Below are 21,154 nucleotides of genomic sequence, written 5' to 3'. Positions count from 1 at the left end.
CCCCCACTCAGTCAACGTGGCCGACTTGCTGCTCGTCGCTGATCGGCTTACCCACCACCGTGATAGAAGGGATGATCACTGCCTGTTGCTGATGGAAGGCTTCGTGTCAGAATTCTTCCTTTGCTCTGCAGGCCCAAGTCTTTTCTCAGCAGAATGATGAGGGCGGATGCCTCCTCTCGACGCCCGTTAAACTGCCTTGGATGTATCTCTGCCACAGGGTAAGATCGTACTCGTCGCCACTGTTAAGTCTGTGTGTTATATTGAGAATTAATACACAGACCACAAGAGTAAACTTTAACAGGTCTTTACTAGTCGAAGGTCAGGGCGGAACTGCCCAATAAAGCATTACACAGCACTTATATACCGGTGTGGTCACCACCGGTATTACAGTATACAGCAGCCAAGATAAAGTAGTGCAACCCTTAAAATAGTTCTCTTAAAGGTGGAACGGTTACATACACTACACACATGGGATGGGAAGCTGAAATGTGCGTCAACTGGAGGGGCTAAATCCAAAAAATCTAATATATACTTGGTTAAGCCGCCCATGGAGAATTCCTTGAATGTAATCCTGATCTGGAAAAGTAGATCTGATTAATTCTTGTGGATCCCATCTGTTTATACATTGTTGAAATTTATTTTCTCCAGCAATATTCTGATTTTTTTTGAGTTTGAGATAAAATAATTTATGTTAAGCATGTAATTTTTATTGAATGTGGATAAATTTCACTTTTTAATATTAGATCACTGTGCAGCACAAATGTGTCGTGGTTCCATTACGTAGATCAAGCTAACATTTATTTAAAATGCATTTTAGAATTTGATTCTAAAACTCAAGCCTATCCTTTGTACTGAACTCCGACCACTGTTTGCAAAGTACAGATAAAATAAATGCTTTTCTACAATCTGAAAATATTTACTTTTATCTGTAAATACATTGTTGTATACAAACAAAAATCTAAAAGATGGGGTTTGAACAGTTTATTAGGGGTTGATCAGTACTGGTAGATTTTAAACAAAATTAAAACAAGCAGGCTTTTGTTTAAAGAGCAACCAGTGCCTAATGCACGGAAGTGGCTCGAAGTTTGATTCAAATCTGTTCAAATGTTCGAGGGGATCTCGCCATCAGAAATCCTTTTTCTTAAAAATTAAGAATTTTGCTCAAAATTTGTTCAGCCTCCTAAAAAGTTTATTTTGTTTAAATAGTAAATGTTCATGCCTTGGATAAAAGGCTCAACCTTCTAAGGGCTTAGAAGGTTGAGCTTGACACAAAGAGCTGATCATTAACCTCCATTAATAATTCAGTACTTGGCCTCAGTAATTTCTTTAGATGGCAATCACAGCTTGGTGGTAGCATCTCACCTCTACGTCAGGAGATTGTGGGTTGAAGCCCCATTCCAGAGACTTGAGCACAGTCTAGGTTGACACTTCTATGCAATACTGAGGGAGTGCTGCACAGTCAGAGGTGCTGTTTTTTAGATGAGACCTTAAACCAAGGGCCCTACCGAGGGATGATGTGGAGCATGGGTCAAGTAGAGAGGGTAACATTGTCAATGTGCAGTAAGATTCTAGGCTCAGGCCATGAGTGATTGTGCATATTTGGATTCGTGCAGATTTCTATCACGTGGTTAAAACATGAGAGAGAGAGAGAGAGAGAGAGAGCGCGCGAGCGGGAAAGTGAGCGCGTGAGAGTTGAGTTTACTGAGATAGTTACAGGTCATCGTAGTGCATCCACCCAGAAAAGTCCAACATTCCTCTCCCCATTTCAGCATCCACCTGTTCCTGAAAAGATTGCCAAGGTTTTTGACTCCACTGCTCTTCGTAGAAGCCTATTCGATACATCTCCTGACAGCAGTCCTGAATTTATCTTGTAGCAGTTGGAACGCATGGTGAAAAAAATTCAAAATATAGTAGATACTTTTATTGTGCGGACTATATAATCTTGTGAAAATCGGGTTAGAAAACTCGAGTCTAAAAAAAATGCTACAGCAGAGTATCATCAAGTCGTATTTACTAAGCTACTAGAACTGTAAAACATTAGTAAATTTCTTAGCGAGATGGTTAAAAGTACAATGGCCTGGTTTCCTAACAGACATTAGTGAATTGTATTTTACATTTATAATAGTAAACTAGAGCTGCAACATAGTTGGCATGCTCATGCCACAATTACATACAGCAAGTTTCTTTCCTTGGCTATGCAGTTCCAGGCAATATTGAGCGCAGGGAAGGTAAAAGTAGAGAGAAAGACAGAATAGGAGAACACGGGAGAAAACTCATTCCAGGTTGTTTACTTGTCCTTAGATTGACTTAAACTTCCGTCAAAGATCACTTGCCAAAACCACAAAAAAAACCTAGCAAATAATGAATAGCACAACCAGAGACCTGTGAACAGATGGCCTGCTACCACCTCAGCTAAAAATGGTGCATGGCACAGGGGAATCAAAAATGGGCAAAGTAGAATGAAATGCCTGCAAAACACCAGGCAGCATTACTGATAACAGATCGAGAGAGAAACACTAATTTCACTCTAAGTGAATAATAAGAGTATGATTTAACCTTATGGAATGGGCTACGGATTGTCATCAGGTCCTGCTGGTTGACAGCAATAAATGCTGTTATCCCAATCATGTCAGCATTACAGGGATACCTACACTGACTGGCTTCAATACAAAAGAATCAAAGCAGCATAGCCCATAAAAAGCCATTTGGAAAAATGTTTCCTCATTTATCGAAAAGTTTAATCAGATTTAAAATCAATTCCGTTTGCAACAATTAAGGTTTAAATTGTCACACATATGCTGCGAGTCCTCATTCTCTCCAACCAAAAGTATAAAGAAGGTGTCACAATATGGAAAACAATGAAATGTAGATTTTATTCAGCCAAGTCAAATTTACCCTAGCAAGACTGAATCTTTAAGATAGTAGAGAAAACTTTATATTGACTGACAAGTTACTTACCGGATCCCCTAATCTTTCCAAATTGTCCAGGAAATATTTCACAGATTCTCCCTGAAAAAGGAAAAAAAAAATGTCATTTAGTACACCACCAGATGCGTTTCTTTAAACTTGTAGAGGAAAGCTAGCAACAGTTGGTGCCAATTATTCAAATGCTCACACAGTATAAATCTGAAACAGCTTTGCAGAGCTGTTAAATTGTGTCATTCTTCTGCAAATGAGGATCTGAACAATTAAATCGGGTATGCGTGCCATCTTGTACACCTGCGAAGCATCTTGGGACCTTTTACTACGTTAAAGGCGTTACACAATTGCAAGTTGTTGTACAGGAAACTTTTTTTTAAATCCGGCACCGACGTGGTGCCGGTTCATCAAAAATTCCGGATAACCGAAAGCTATAGTAAAAGATACGGAGCTGAGAGCTCCGTATAAAGCAACAAACCCTGTTGCTTAGCTTCAGAACAATGGCCACAAGTTGCAAGCATCTCTGTAGCTTAGCAACAGCTGCAGCCACACCCTTGCACAGCAACAAATGGAGGAAGGCAAGTAATAAAAGTTACCTGAACCTACTCAAATTTTGCCGGTTAACCGAGATTTCCGGTTATTTAGGTGCCGGTAAATCGAAAGTTTCCTGTATCATGCTTACAGACAAAAACATGAAGTTGTCATAAAGTGCACCATTAAAAAATAATTTACCCACATCAATCTTTACAGCAATGACTCAAATGCTTTGCTTAACAAATTAATTTTAAATGATCGTAAAAATATTTGAGCAAAAGACTGGAAGCCAAACATTTTAAAACAATCATATTTATGCTGATATTTATATACAAAAATAAAATTACTGTAAATTACAAGCAAAAATGAATGTTTCTGGGACTAAAAAATATCTGCAATCTTCAGGGCATAAAGAAAAAATGTATTGGTTATCAAAACCAATAGTCGCGGTTTTGGGTTTGTACACGAGATACTTGCTCGGGTTCAATGTACCCAGCCCTTCCTGTAAGTGGCCCTCATTTGGGCAGAGGTCAACAATGGCAAAGATGTTTGAGATTCACAGTAATGGCCTCAAGTTGATTTTCCAAATTAATACTTCAGGCGACCACTGCACTGACTAAAAAAAAAACTTGCACCTTGCAGATTCCAGACTATTTGTCTCCTGAGCCGATGGCTTTCTGCTTTTAGTGACCATGGGTGTTAATCTAGCAATGGAAAATACACGTTGAAAATTCAACACAGGGCTTTTGCCACACTGATCATTAAAAAGACTCATTTGAAAAGTTGAAGCACATCATAAAGCAACTGTACCCTATTGAGGAAGGTAGGGTTAACATTTTAGGTTGATGGCCTTTCATCAGAATTTGGATTCTAACGAAAGGTCATTGACCTGAAACGTTAACCCTACCTTCCTCTGATTACAGATACTGTTTGTCCTACTGAGTGCAGCCAGCATTTTCTGTTTTTATTTCAGATTTCCAGCATCTGCAGTATTTTGCTTTTTGCTCCTTATGCAAGTAAAAATAGGACTTATTACTGCACAATGTTTCTTCATAGTAATTTGGAGCCACTGCTACTCATTAATACAATTCCTTCAAAATTGCTCTTATGGTACAAACATAATGAAAATATATGTTTGAAACAGGAAATGCTGCTGAGATTGCTATTCCTGATATACTATAAGCTTTTGAATGCTGGCCTAAATACCAGCTTATCAAAAATGAAAGTTGCAGTATGTTTGGACAGAATACTAATGAAAAAATTGGCACTTTTAGAATAAAGCTGTAGATTATCTTAGATTTTGAGTACAAGAATCTGTTGACAGTACACATTGACAGCAGAATAGCATTTGAATTATGTACTTTAATGGAGCATAGATCACTCATTTCTAAAGCTTAATTCTAAAAAGTATGGCAGTTAAGTCCATCTTTTCAGAGATAGCCAAATTAAACACTTTTCAGAACTGCACTTATTTTCATTCTAGAATTTGTGCTTCCCCTGCCCCACACAAACAGAAAGACAACTGCACAATAAACATGGTAGTTAAACAGCCTCTCTATAATGAATAGTGCGCAAAAAACAAGTGTTTTTGTTCCAAAGCATTCTGGATATATTTAACATTTCTACCCTAAAACTGTAAAGCCCAATACTGTACTTCAAATGGCACTATCCACTTAACAGCAGCAAGGCATTTATCATGGAGTGCAATTCGTCATCCATCTTTGCCTCATCCTGTTAAGCCCTCTAGACTGTAGTTTTAATTAATGATACTTCCACTGAATTTATTTTAAAAAGATTGGTCTGCTACACACAATGCACTGGAGTTACAACACTAACAGCTGGATCTGTCCACATGCATTAATCAAAATTTCTTGCATATATCTGACCAATATACAATTGGATAGGAGTCATAAACCATTTGAGGGAGATGGAGAATATGGGGAAGAAAGGAAGTGACTCTCAACTGTTAGATTACCTGCAAGCAGATCTGTTGCTTTATTTTCTATAAGGAAACCACAATGTTTTAATTTGCAAACTTATGAAATATTAGTCTAGCAATTCCATAGTTTACAAACTCATCTCTAAGCCGGAGTCAGAAAGTTGTGGGTTCAAGTCCCATTCCAGGGACTGGAGCACAAAATCTAGACTGACACTCCAGTGCAGTACTGTACTGAGGGAGTGCTGCACCGTCGTAGGTGCTGTTAAACTGCCGTCTGCGGTGGATGTAAAGATTCCATGGCATTATTTTGAACAGATGGGGAGCTCTCCCTGGTTTCCTGTTCAATAGCTATCCCTCAACCAACATCACTAAATCAGATTATTTGGTCATTATCACATTGCCATGCACAAATTGGCCACCCCATTTTCTATATTACAACAGGTACTACATTTCAAAAGTACTTCATTAGCTGTAAAGCCCTTTGGGACGTCCAGAGGTCTGGAAAGGCGCTATACAAATGCAAGTTCTTTCTTTAAGGAGGACTGCAACAATTTCCTAGCTTTGAGTTGAAACTCTCTAGCATTATTGCTGAAGAAGTGCCTTGCAGAGCGAGAGTCAGGCAGTATTAACTAGATAACAACAGAAAATGCTGGAAAAACTCAGCAGGTCAGGCAACATCCGTGGAGAGAAATTTGAGTTGACGTTTCGGGTTTGACCCTTCTTCAAAACTGGAGAGAAAAGGAACTAGATCGAAGGCAGGACTGCGATCGGACAAAAGAATAAAAGAACCAAAAGAAGTAAAAGAGATTAGAAGCTAGACGAGATGGTAATAGGCTGGGATTAGGTGTAAAGTGTACTGGCAGGGCAAAAGATAGCTGCCAGGTGTGAGAGAGAAACAAAAGGAAAGGGCGGGGGGAGGAAAGGAGTGGAAAAATATAAGTAAAAATGAAAGGGGGGCCGAGGTTATGATCTGAAATTGTTGAACTCGATATTGAGACCGGAAGGCTGCAGAGTGCCTAATCGGAAGAGGAGGTGCTGTTCCTCGAGTTTACGTTGAGCTTCCGTGGAACAGTACAAGAGGCCAAGGACGGTGAGGTCCGAGTGGGAATGGAGCGGTGAATTGAAATGACAGGCGACCGGAAGCTCGGGGTCACCCTTACGGACTGAACGGAGGTGTTCCGCAAAGCGGTCACCCAATCTGCGTTTGGTCTCCCCAATGTAGAGGAGACCGCATCGTGAGCAGCGAATACAGTATACTAGATTGCGAGAAGTACAAGTAAATCGCTGTTTCACCTGGAAGGGGTGTTTGGGGCCCTGGACAGTGGGGAGGGGGGGAGGTATAGGGGCAGGTGTTGCATCTCCTCCGCTTGCATGGGAAGGTGCCAGGCGAAGGGGAAGGGCTGTTTGGGGTGATAGAGGAGTGGACTAGGGTGTCTCGGAGAGAGCGGTCCCTGCGGAATGCTGAAAGGGGAGGGGAGGGGAAGATACGTTTGGTGGTGGGATCACTTTGGAGGTAGCGGAAATGCCGGAGGATGATCCGTTGAATGTGGAGGCTGGTGGGGTGAAAGGTGAGGACAAGGGGAACCCTATCGTGGTTCCGGGAGGGAGGGGCAGGGGTGAGGGCAGAGGTGCGGGAGATAGAACTGATACGGTCGAGGGCAGTGTCAACCACGGTAGAGGGGAATCCTCGGTTGCGGAAAAAGGAAGACATGTCTGAAGCACTGGTGTGGAAGGTGGCATCGTCGGAGCAGATACGGCGGAGGCGGAGAAACTGGGAGAATGGAATAGAGTCCTTACAGGAAGCGGGGTGGGAGGAAGTGTAGTCCAGGTAGCTGTGGGAGTCAGTGGGCTTGTAGTAAATATTGGTCGTTCCAGCATTTTCTGTTGTTATTTCAGATTTCCAACATCTGCAGTATTTTGCTATCGTACTAGTATTAACTAGATAACGAGTCTAAAACTGAACAATTCTAAAAAGAAAAGATTTGCATTTATATAGCGCCTTTCATGACCACCGGGCATCTCAAAGCGCTTTACAGCCAATGAAGTACTTTTGGAGTGTAGTCACTGTAGGAAACGCTGCAGCCAATTTGCACACAGCAAACTTCCCACAAACACCAATGTGATAATGACCAGATAATCTGTTTTTGTTATATTGATTGAGGGATAAATATTGGCTATGTCACCGAGGATAACTCCCCTGCTCTTCTTCGAAATAATGTTATGGGATCTTTTACGTCCACCCGAGAGCAGGCAGGGCCTCAGTTTAACGTCTCATCCAAAAGACGGCACCTCCGACAGTGCAGCACTCCACTGTAGTGTCAGCCTAGGTTTTTGTGCTCAAGTCCCTGGAGTGGGGCTCGGACCCACTACAGTAAACTCTTTCTTATCCAGCACCTATGTGACCGGGGTGGTGCCGGTTGATGAAAAATTCTGGATAACAGAGGTATACCTACCACGGCAATTTTTAACACAAACAAAAATAAAAACCACTGACTAACTTGGCCACCACGGGAGACACTGACTCGGCAAAACAAGTGCTGGATGGATTCGGCAAGATTACCAGTTATCTATTTTGCCGGTTATTAAAGTATTCCAGATGATTAAGTGCCGTTTATTTTAGTGACGCCATGAAAAATTCGGAAATTCACGAATCAAAACTACGACTTCTCTCTATACAGTACTTAGCTGTACATGATTTTTTTAAAAAATTAACAGCTGCTTTTAAATGTCAAACCTCATTCAAAAATTACTATTTGAATATTCCTGCTTTGCATTGATGAATGGTACAGCACACCATTTTAGCCCATAACAGCAGGTTTCACAATGCAATCATTCTACTTTAAGGCCTTTCATCAAAAACCAGGATACGTTGAAATTGGTTAACCATCTGATTTCTGTTCTACATAGTACCTTGACCTAGAATGCAAATTGGATCACAGAAGGTGCAACACCTATGGCATGGAAGCCCTGATTCATGTGTACTTGCTTCCTTTTGATTCAGTCACGGCCATTAAACAATATTTGGCCCGAGACGCAAAATTCACCAGAACCCATTAATCAGAATTACTTTTGATAATCTTCTCACCATTTTGCTCAATAAAGTAAGAATGTGGTGAATATGACCTGGAATCAGGCTAACTAGGAGACAGCCACCTTACTTCAACATCAAAAAAATTAAGAGTAAATACCAGGGTAGCCAAGATCTCCAAATTAGTGAAGAAAGCGAGATAGGATGGCAAGGAGATTGAAGGCAAGTTGCAGCTGAGATCAACTAACTCAGCACAGACCAAGGACTGAATCACTGGCCGCCTGCTCTTTTTATGGGCCAGTACCATACAGAGGATGCATTTACCCACCACGACATCTGGAAGCACCTTAGAAGAAATAAGGGCAGACTGCTAAGTTTATTGGATGGTAGAGTAGAGGGGAGAATAAATCTCGTTAGAATTTGTTGGAAAGGTAGAAAAATAATTCTGGATCCTTTGAACAGCCACCTACAATCATAGAATGATACAGCTCAGAAGGAGGCCATTCAGCCCACCATGCCTGTGCTGGCTCTTTGGTAGAGCTATCCAATTAATCCCACTCCCCTGCTCTTTCCCCGTAGCCCTGTGTTTTTTTCCCTTCAAGTATTTATCCAATTCTCTTTTGAATGTGACCACTGAATCTGCTCCCTCCACCCTTTCAGGCAGTGCAGTCCAGATTACTTTTGTCCTGGATTATTGTCTCCAAAAGTTTCCCCACCACCAACGTTAGGCTGACTAGCTTGTAGTTGCCACATTTAACTCTCTCCCCTTTTTTAAATAGGGGTATAACATTTGCATCTCCAGCACCACTCCCATATCGAAGGAGGATTGGAAGATTGTGGCCAGAGCCTCCGCAATTTCCACCCTTACTTCCCTCAGTAAGCTAGGGTGCATGATGCACACAAATATATGAAACCTTGGCCAAGATGCAGCCATCCGCTAACAGATTACCTCGAATGGAGGTACTGCTGCGGAGTGGTTGGAAATGTAGCCATAATATATTCTTCTTCCCATGTTCAATAGTAATATGGATTTGGAGCTTGCAAGCTCTGATATTTAAGCAAATGATATCTTGACACTTTGTTGATTCTCTAATTTGAAGTCAAATTTGTTTGAACAAAAGTATTTTTGAGAATCATTTGTCCATTATTGCCTACTAATAGTGATGCAATTAACTCTTTCCACATTTGTAGGTTTATATTCTATTCATGGAAATATTTTCAGTAAAATGTTTTTAAAATCATATCATTTACAAATGTTCAACGCCAATTTCCTCTCCCAAAAGTGTTCGACACCTTGTTGAGTTAGTTATACAAACTGTGATTTGTATACGCCAGTACTGTGCCCAAATGTGAGCTCGTCAGAGAGCATTTGCAAGTTATTCAACCTCTGGTCAGTTTGGGAGATCAAAGGCAAGCCGGACCCTTCCCTACAACAATCACTTACTTGCATTTATAAACAATGTCCACACACACACCCTTCCAGGAGGAATCGCTGCACATCAAAAACAGAAACCCGGATCAAATTTTGCCCTTGCTAACTCGGCTGTTACTTCCATCCCAGCACAGGCCAGGGATTATACCTGGAACATTCTTGGTCTGTACAGCTTAGCACACTATTTTGCCATCAGCAGAGCCTCTGATAGGTTTAATAAATCTTAGTGCACAAGCAAGTCTATTTAGAGGATGTGAAAACCTGTGAAATTTATTTAGTTTTAATGGTGTACACAAATCAAATAGTTCTACAGGAAACTCTTTTTTATCCGGCACTGACGGGACCGACGTGGTGCCGGTTCATCAAAAATTCCGGATAACCGAACGCTATAGTAAAAGATACGGAGAGCTCAGAGCTCCGTATAAAGCAACAAGCCCTGTTGCTTAGCAACAGGTGCAGAACAATGGCCACAAATTCCAAGCGTCTCTGTAGCTTAGCAACAGCTGCAGCCACACCCTTGCACAGCAACAGATCAAGGAAGGCAAGTAATAAAACTTACCTGAGCCTACTCCTGAATTTTGCCGGTTAACCGAGATTTCCGGTTATTTAGGTGCCAGTAAATCGAGAGTTTCTTGTATGTTGTTCAGTTAGAACATTAAGCACATGCAGAAGAAATACATGCATCATCAATATCTGGGCATTATCAAACCTAAAAGTAATCTGAGCATGATAACTGCACATATTATTGACACTAATGGTTAAGTTAAAATAAAAAACTAATTTGAAAAAGGCTTTGTAATAGTCTTATGGTAGCTTTGGAACTTCTTGCCTGCAAGCATCAGTCCTCACATCTTGCAGGTACCAGCCGCAATAGTCTCAACCTCAAATACAGTACAAATTAATTCTGCAGTGGCCACACAGCTAATCCAAATTTATAGCTCAAAGAATATGTAGGTACAAATTTTTCACTTCCCTACTAAAATGCAAACCTCAAATAACCAGGTCAATTTTATCCTGGAAACCACAACTGCAGCAATATTATGGTATTTTGATTTTATGGTAAATGGCTACCTGAACAGAGCTGAAGCATTAATCACAGATTTCTACAATAGCTGCTAGCAAGAAGTACTTTTTATTTACAATCACAAAAAGTAACTGCGTCAGAAGGTTGTGGGTTCAAGTCCCACTACAGAGACTTGAGCACTTCTGTGCAGTACTGAGGGAGCGCTGTACTTTCGGAGAGAATTTAAACTGAGGCCCAGTCTCCCCCTCAGGTGGACGTGAAAGATCCCATGACACTCTAACAGGGGAGTTCTCCCAGTGTCCTAGCCAGCATTTATCCCTCAACCAACATCTCAAATAGATGATCTGAACATGATCTCATTGCTGTTTGTGGGACCTGACTCTGTGTAAATTGGCTTCCGCGTTTCCTACATTACAGGAAACTTTGGTTTATCCAGAGGTTAACTGTCCGGAATGCTCGAGCCACCGGCAAAAATCAGGAGCCGTTTCGTTAGGTTTTTTTTCTTTTCGTTGCTTTTTTTACCACCAGTCAGGCTCTGCAAGGTCTCGCTGAAGCTGTTGCTAAGCTACAGAGACGCTTGCAAGGTATGGCCGACTGTTTAGAAGCTGTTAAAGCAACAGGGTTTGTTGCCAGATACGGAGCTCAAAATCTCCATATGTTTCAACATTAGCACTGGTTTGTCCGGCAGTTTTGATGGGACGGCAACAGCTCGGTCCCGTCGGTGCCAGATATCACAAAGTTTCCTGTATAAGTGACTACACTTCGAAAGTACTTTATTACCTGTGAAGCACTTTGGAATGTTGAGGTTGTAAAAGGCGCTATATAAATACAATTCCTTCTTTTAGCTGTATAACCTATGCTGAATAGTTTTATACAGGCCCAGTTTTGTTATTAATCTCTAGTTAGTGAGTTTGAAGACTGAAGCTCTTCACCTCAAGGGAGGGGTTACTCACAATGTACCAGGGAATAGTTTAAACAATTCAAATGCGTGGGTAACAGAAAAAGAATGATTGTCTAATCCAATAAATACTTCTATTTGCAAACATTATTGAAACCCAATCTGCTTACCTGTGGAAACAAATATGGCCTACTAAGGTTGAAAAGGTTCTTCCTCAAGACACTTGTTAAGCTCTGTGCAAACTCAACTCCCATTTATTCTATTAACAGCTCAGAGTTAGAACATTTCACATACGTACAGACATTTCAGACAGGTACTGACAAGGTTTCTTCTTAAATTCCCAAGCTTAAAATTTTTTTTAAACATTTAGAATTTGACTCTGTATAGTGAGGATTTATTTCCATTCTAATTTTACAAGACAGCCTCAGGGCAACATTAACTTAACAGATGGAAAAGATAAGTCTGAAACATTAAATTGTGAGACAGTCAAGTGCCACAGGTTCAAAATAGCAAAATGTAAATTTAGAATGGATAATCACAGTGACCACCGTGTGCAATGAACTTAGAGAAGTGGAGGCCAAAACCCTGGAACCATTTAAGAAACACTTGGATGCTGCAATTAGGGAACTTGAGCCTGCTGAATGAATGAAAATGGCCTTCCTCATTCATAATTATCTTGAAGTTCTCCTTACTTACCGGTCTTAGAATGATTGCTATGCTGCTGTGATTTCTGCTAAAATTCCTACCAAACTGTATCGAGTTTTACACATTTCACTCGGTGTCAAACATAATATGACTGCACAAAAATATAGATCTAGATTCTAACTTATGATGGGTGCTTAATTGGAATACAGTTCTGTCAAGTAATACCAGTTTCCCTCTTAATCACTATAATCCAAGAAGAAAATTGCTGTACAAGATGGAGTACAGGCATCCAATTTGTATCATTATGGTTGTATGAGCTCCACCCAACATATACAGGAAATGATAGGATCGCTATCAAAACATCGAGAAACAAGCACGTATCAACAGAAATCTGTATTTTGGGTATACCACAGAGTCCGAGGAGGTCTTTCCTCTGAAGTATGCATACAAATTCTGCAAAATGTTCACCAGTTTTTCTAAGGCAAGCGAACTTCAAGTATGTGAACTCATAAATGTTTGTGTGATACACATTACATGAATAACTATACATCAAAACTTTCAATCTCGAGGTTGATTCGTAATATTAGTGAAAGAAAAAATTGCACCTGCTTTGTACATCTCAAATCAAAATTTCAAATGCAAGATTTCCTACACAAATCAAAGAGTGGGCACCCTAGTCCACTCCTCTATCGCCCCCAACACCCCTTCCCCTGGCACCTTCCCGTGCAAGTGCAGGAGATGCAACACCTGCCCTTATACCTCCCCACTTCCCACTGTCCAGGGCCCCTGCACAAGTGCCATGGGATCAGAGCGACACCGATAGCCTTTAAACCATACTCGGCCCCAAAGTGCCACAATGCAATACCAAATTAAGCTTTAAACAGTTATATCTACATTTATTTATTTGACTTTTTGTCTTCAAGACTATTTAGTTCAATTGTTCAAAAGAAGCTGCAGTACACACTTGCCTTAGATAAGACAATTAACACCATTGACAGGCAATGGTTGATCCCACATTCAACGGATCATCCTCCGCCATCTCCAGCGTGATCCCACCACCAAACGCATCTTCCCCTCACCTCCCCTTTCAGCATTCTGTAGGGACCACTCCCTCCACGACACCCTAGTCCACTCCTCTATCGCCCCCAACACCCCTTCCCCTGCAAGCGCAGGAGATGCAACACCTGACCTTATACCTCCCCACGGCCCCAAACACCCCTTCCAGGTGAAACAGCGATTTACTTGTCCTTCTTGCAATTTACAGGAAACACTGTTTTTATGCAGCACCCTTGTGCAGGAGTCCTGGTTACACGGCCACAGATCCAGGAGTCCCTGGTGCATGGCAACACAGACAGACACACACAGACAGACACACACAGACAGACAGACAGACACACACAGACAGACAGAGACAGACAGACAGAGACAGACACACACACACAGACAGACACACACACACACAGACAGACACAGACAGACACACACACAGACAGGCACACACAGACGATATAGATAGATATATACATCATACAACATGGCCTAATTAAAAATGAGGGTTGGGACATAGGAATCCTAACCATCATTTATTGAATTCCTACTGATCTTTTATCTGCTACTAAACAAAATAAAAAATATATTACAGCTGCAATTCATCAACATGACAAAGTCCAGCCATTTGCAAAACAAAGGGTAATATCTATAGAATCCAGAAGCCACAAGTTTTGGCAATCCAAGTATCCTATAAGGCAAGTGAAAGCCTGTACCACCAGGGGATACAGTGCAGTACTGATTACCATTATAAAACAGATGGAAACCCAAAACCTTTGCTTTGCCCATTTTTTCCACACATGCAAATATTGAAATCATACTTTTTACATAAATATAGAAGTAGAATAGCTCAACTGAAATAACAATAATTTTGGTTAAAAAACTTGTGTCCATCCAAAATAAATCAATGTTTTATGTTTCAGCACGCATGCTGGGTTTAGGAAAGGCTTCTTAAATATAAAAGGAGGGTAAAATATGTGCAATGACCAAAATCTACTGAGAAAGCTGATGTAATATTAGTATGGAACGTGCATTCAGCGTAACAACTTATACCATGAAATCAGTAAATTGGTCTATGTGGTGATTATTTTTTATGTTTAGTAAGAAGTATTGTGATTGGTTGTTTGTTTCCTGCCTTGGGATATATGCTGTAATCTCATTGGTAGTTGATGTCATGTGATTTGTGGTGGCCATCTTAAATTCAGTTCTTTCCAGCCTTTAGTTGGGACTGGGTGTTGAAGATGTGCTACCGGATTTTTAAGTTAATAAAGCCTAGATTAGAAAGGCAAATCTATTCTTTATTTCAGTCTACTATTGACTTGTTTGAGGAAAGCTTAAAATTTCAATAACAATTGTTACAACATCAGTCAAAAAGTTGTGTAACTGATATACTGGAAAAAAACCAAGCAGCAGAATTTAGAATGCAATGTGCATAGTCCTGTGCTTTCTATTCAACAGACCAATCCAAGACTTTTCCAAATTAGATGTCTACTTGCTATAAAAGACAACAAACTGAGCTGCAGATTTAGAGTGCATTCACACTACAAGCTCAGCGCTAGTGAAAAGCTGTTTCAAGGAGTGTAAAATGACATCAAAGCTCCTCTTCACTCGTGTCAGGTTAGGCCCTAAATGTGGATTCAGACTACAGGAAACTCTCGATTTACCGGCAGCTAAATAACTGGAAATCTGTTAACCGGCAAAATTCAGGAGTAGGTTCAGATAAGTTTTACTTCATATATTAGTGACCGTTCCTGGATCTGTGGCTGTGTAACCAGGGTTCCTGCACCTGTTGCTATGCAACAGGGACGCCTGGATCTGTGGCTGTGTACGGGGCTCTCGTACCTTTTACTATACCTCGCTGTAATCCGGACTTTTTGATAAACCGGCACCAGGCCGGTCCCGTCGGTGCCGGATAAAAAAAAGTTTCCTGTACATTTATGCTATGACTGCAGTGCTGGAAGGAACAGAGACCACTTTGCACAGGCATTACAGTTAGTATGAATGTACCACTAATTGTGGTTTATTGAAGCCTATTTAGGATTGCTTTAACCTGGTTGGTACAGAATGAAGCTGTATTAAAATTTTGCATGATTTTGTTCTTAATTTTCTTTTATGGGACAGCACTGCACTGAATCCTTATACTTTCACTGTGGATAAATATTATAAATTTAGAAATTTTCACTATCAAATTTTGCTATTTTTGTTTCTTTAAACATGGTGAAAATTTAGGTTTATCTACATTATTGGGCAAAATTAAATTTGCACACCGGTGGTGTCACGCTTCTGTCACACCAAATACTTTTTGCGGACAATATATTCTGGTTTACAGTAACTTTTTCTTTACCAAAAGAAATTAAAATTGATCAATTTTATTCACACAACTCAAAATACACAAGCCTGTAACTAGGAAAGTTTCATTCAAGTGAACTAAAAAAAGTCCCAAATGTTACATAGGGGTGAAAGGAGTGTGATTACTTAGAGAGTTGTCCACAGATGATCAAAAATGACAAGTCATTTTAAATAAAGAACCCTTCTGTATGTAATGGGAGAATTAACCCCTTCACTGGTCTAGATATATTTCTTAAGGCTAAAGGGATCAAGGGATATGGGGAGAAGGCAGGGACAGGGCACTGAGTTTGGATGATCAGCCATGATCGCATTAAATGGCGGAGCAGGCTCGAGGGGCCGAATGGCCTACTCCTGCTCCTATCTTCTATGTTTCTATGTCTCTTGTTCTAATTAGACTTAGACATAACCAGCCACACCTATGACAATAAAGGTTATGTTGCCATATAGCTTAGACAATAAGGTATTATTTACAAGCAGCAATAAACCACTTCCTTGTTTCAGTTCTCCCTACCTCAAATTCCTTTAACCTACAGCTACTTTTAATTTGATTTATTCTTCTAACCTTCACAACTGACAATTTTGTACAAATTAAATACACTCTACAAAAGGGAAATTCAACTTATTTAAACATTTTGGCTGTGAATTTTTTCCTCATCCTCCATAAACTCCAACATTTTAAAATTCTGTAATCCATATCCTGTCCCACTCATCAATCTTGACCTCGCTGCTTTACATTGGTTCTCAATCATTTTAATTTATCATCTTCAAATCCCTCATGGCTTTGGCCCACCCTATCTCTGTAGGATGATCCAGCCTTACATATCCCCGCACACCCTTCCATCTTCTGTAGCATTTAGTGCAACTATTGGCGAGAGCAATAGCCACATCAGCCCTGCTCTAACTCCCTGCTTAAACCTCTCCACTTTTTCTCCACCTTTTAAAATTAATTTTTTTCAACCAAGCTTTCAGCCATCTCTCCTAACCCTTACATAATTGGTTCAGCAACTGATCCTTTATTCCTTTTAACTATCTCCTCTCTCTTTCCTCCCCCCCCCCATGTAAAGTGCTTTGTAGTGTTTTTACATTAAAGGCATTATATGAATGCAAGTTATTGCCGTAATCTCAATAAAAGACATCAGCACTTGAAAACATCACAAATGACTATTTCTACATTCAAGCATTGTACAGGCCAGATGTAAAGTTCCCCCTGCTCTGTGCCAACGTGCCTCGAGCTCTATTTTAAAAGCATACTCGCTCAAATAAACCAGTTTTTCAACATCCCACATAGGCCATTCTTATGACCCATGAATGAGGCCATCACAGTTTGAGCCAAATTACATGCATTTGTATTTGAGCCAGGAAATTAGGCAGAGACTGCCACAACTCAGTTCACGTATCACCCTTGCAGACCAGAGGGAGAAAACTTGTGTGTGTCTGGTCTGAAAAAGCCCTCCCAATGAGGCATATGATCTTGCAACAAAATTATCTGCAATCAGCATTGTGCCAAATTTAATAACTGCATAAAACAAAGCTTACAGTTGATTTCTTAAACAGGAACACACTGTGGTAAGCTCTCAAACATTTTAATTGTTCTTGGGTTAGTCCTTAATTTCTTTTTGCGTTGAAGTACCACATGAGCCTAGTTACGATGCTATTTAACTTTGAATACATTTATGCTACTCAATGGCCACAAACCTATTAGATAATTGTAAAACATGAACAAGGGGACCCAATAGCAAATCTCTCGCGTTGGCCTTGTTTCAGGTAGCACGCTCGCCTCAGAGTCAGAAGATTATGGTTTCAAGCCCCACTCCAGACACTTGGAGTACATAATAGACAGACCTTTCAGTGCAGTATTGAGGGAGTACTGCACTGTCAAGGGTACGGTCTTTGGCCTCACATACCCTCTCAAAAGTTCGAATGGCAATTTTCAAAGAACAGCAAGGGAGGTCGCCAGGTACAGTATTCATTTTTGGTTGCAAGTTTTTTTTCCATTTAAAAAAAGTAATGCCTTTTTCTCTTCCCTGGCCATGTGTAATCAGATTTTTGACACCCCTAGTAAAAATGTAAACAAAAAAAAAATCAAGAGCTTTATATCCCTTTAAAAAGGTCAGTCACATCTGAACTGCTTACCCAATTGTTTCATATATAAGCTATTTAAGTAAACTGGAAGCTACGCCACATTGCCAAAATTTTGGATTAAGTTATGTTCTGTAGTATTAAAATCATGCTTTACGTATTAACAGGCTTAATAAATGTGATTAAAACCCAAGAACCACATCTGATGTCAGTATGACAGCAAGAGATTGCAATAATTAGTTTGTCACTACAGATTGTAAATTCAGGAAATGAACTTTAGATTTTCGGTTCCTTGTCACGCTAATCAGACTCGTCCCACGCTTTTAAAAGAACAGTATTATTTACTATATTAGAATTTCGCAATATCCATTTTATTATACATATAGCTTAGAGCAATGCATTTGTGCCATTGAAAACATTGGAACAAACATTACTGTGCTCCAATAACATTTGCAGAATAGGTAAACTAGCCTCCAAAAATAAAACAATTGTACAAAACTGATAATTCTATGAAGCCTGCTCAAATCAACCTTGGTCTTTTTGGCTTGTATCAACCATCATGGGAGGATACTAGATACTTGTTTTCCGAGAAGGGGGGTAAAGCACGGAAAGTATTGCACTTTCGGACATCGCTTTGCTATCCAATCAATACCCATCTCCACTCAACCAACCTGAGCCGTTCTTCTGATGAAGCAGCACTAAGCTGTCTTTTGTCTCCACTGGCCTATTACCATCTCGTCTGGTTTTGAATACCTTTTAATGTCTCTTTTACTTCTTTTGTTCGATCGCAGCCCTGCCTTCGATCTATTTCATTTCCTTTCCAGTTTTGAAAAAGGGTTTCGACCCGAAACGTCAACTCAAATTTCTCTCCACGGATGTTGCCTGACCTGCTGAGTTTTTCCAGCATTTTCTGTTATTTCGGATTTCCGGCATCTGCAGTATTTTGCTATCACACTAAGATTTACATTGTATGTTATGCAAATTCCCACCCTTCTGAGGATCAACTTCCTTCATTTCATGTAAAGCTTAGATATTTCAATTAACAAATCCAAGCAGCTCAGCTGCTCTTTAGTGCTAAATATTTTGTCCCCACCACCTCCACGCCAACCCCCACCCCCCAAACAACTCACCTCTTCATAAAGCTTAAAATGATCCCTAAAACAAAAAGGTTCGGCTTACACTTGCATGCCTTTGGACAGGATACAAGAAAAAAGCTGGGCATTTTATAGGTGATCTTTAGCTTACCTATAGCCTCTAACTTATTCTGCTCATTCCAACAATAGTCACTGTTACTAAAAGTCCTTCCCTTGTTCCTTCCAAACTTTAAATCCACTGTCCCACATGATCTCTTTCCCACACCATGCTAAATTCAAAAGATTGGTTACGGTGTAACTTATTCTTTCAACCCCTCAAAAACTGTGGAACTCTCTATCTCTCTCCTATAATCTATAAACGCCGAAGCCATTTCCTGATTGGAAGTGCAGAACATGAACTTGCACTTATGTAGCATTATATCATGCCTGAAAATGTTTCACAACCAGAAAATTGATCCTGATGTGCAGTCAACTTTTTTGCACAGCAAGATGCCAAAGATAGCAAATTGACAAATGACCAATTCATTTTTTTTGGCTGGGCTGGCTGAGGGGCAATGTTGGCCAGGACACCAAGGAAACTCCCTTCTCCTCTTCAAATAATACCAGGGAATCTCAATTTGAAAACAAAATCCTAATTAGTAAGTTTACCAGATGCCTCCTGTGTGTGGTTTGAATGATGAAAGTTACAGAGTGATCCAAAGTTTAACAAAACTGTTGATCCACACAATGCATCATACCAATAATTTATTTTAAAATGAAATTCAAATAATTGATGAAACTATCTTCAAATCAGATAGATGAGCAAACTCCGTAGAGGTAAAGGCTTCCACCAGGAATTCACAGAAATGCCACTGGCAAGAAAAGCAGGATTTACAACATTTTATATCATATAATAAGCCTTTCTAACAAGAGGAGAATGTGGGATCTGGCGTCATCAACCATCTGCTTGCTGTAGGGAAAACAAGTTAAACTTGATTCTGATACATCAAGTTATTTTATATCTCACTGACGGTAGAAACATCAATGCTGTCAATAGTCTCCCAAGACCATAGTTTTCAACGTGGAATGCTCAAGTGCACCGCAGCCTACCTAGACCTTTCCAACAGTTTACAAAGCGTTCACAGGACAGCAAACATAATAGGCTCACTATCATATCACTTTGGGTGGTCTCCAGGGTAAATGGACCATTAGTTAGCAAACTTTTCAAGTACCCTCTGGAAGGGCAAGAGTGCTATATATATGTTTTTAAACTAATTCAAATAAAATACACAGCTTCTTCAAAAAGGAAAATTAGACACATGGGATATTAGTCTTATCCAAGAAACACACAAAACTAAACAGCTAACCACAAAAATACGATTTTTATACCCTGTTTACAGTGACATTTGAAGAATCCTGCCATTATAGTCACTGTTTCAGCACTCCCGGAGCCAAACTATATATACTTTGTCCACATATATTCATGTGTTACTAAGCTACACAACTTAGAATTTGTAAATCTACAAATTCTTCCCTTGAGCTTCCCATCCTGAAGGCAGTGACTCATATTGGGGAACAGTTCCACAGGTGCCAGCAGCTCTCCAGTAAGTCACTCAAGCAATCAATCTTCATGCAAGCTCAGACAATAAGTTTGTAAGTTACAGGAAACTCTTTTATCCAGCACCGACGGGACTGGCGTGGTGCCAGTTTATCAAAAAGTCCGGATTACAGAGCGGTATAGTTAAAAGGTACGAGAGCTCTGTACACAGCAACAAATCCAGGCTTCCCTGTTGCTTAGCAACAGCTGCAGGAACCCCGGCCGCAGACCAAGCGTCCCTGTTGCTTAGCAACAAATGTAGGAACCCCGATTACACAGCCACAGATCCAGGAACGGCCACTAATATGAAGTAAAACTTAGCTGAACCTACTCCTGAATTTTGCCGGTTAACAGAGGTTTCCGGTTATTTAGGTGCCGGTAAATCGAGAGTTTCCTGTATTCATTTCTCGGCAAGCGTAAAGGTGGTAATCAGATTGTTTACATACAGGAGATTAAAGATTAAATTATGGTTTCAATTCTATCCCTTCAATATTTAATTTCCTGTGCATCTTTCAAACTAGCTTATGGTTCTAAACTATATAAATGAACATTTACACATGATGTTGCTCAAGTAGAACTTAAATTCCATC

At 40.2% G+C, this 21,154-nt stretch overlaps 1 protein-coding gene across 1 annotated transcript in view; it reads right to left on the bottom strand.

The window, feature by feature from the left end:
* gna13a (guanine nucleotide binding protein (G protein), alpha 13a) overlaps positions 1–21,154 on the bottom strand; it is a 79,952-nt gene that overhangs the window by 34,212 nt on the left and 24,586 nt on the right. The window contains exon 2 of the mRNA XM_085963686.1: positions 2,959–3,009. Within this exon, the coding sequence (XP_085819812.1) occupies positions 2,959–3,009 (51 nt within the window). The remainder of the gene's footprint in view (positions 1–2,958; positions 3,010–21,154) is intronic.

This window comes from Somniosus microcephalus, chromosome 21, assembly GCF_052327205.1.
Source record: "Somniosus microcephalus isolate GS21.2 chromosome 21, FLI_Smic_1.0, whole genome shotgun sequence".
NCBI classification, from domain to species: domain Eukaryota; kingdom Metazoa; phylum Chordata; class Chondrichthyes; order Squaliformes; family Somniosidae; genus Somniosus; species Somniosus microcephalus.
Note: the sequence above shows the minus strand (reverse complement) of the source record. Positions and strands in the feature narration are given on the sequence as shown.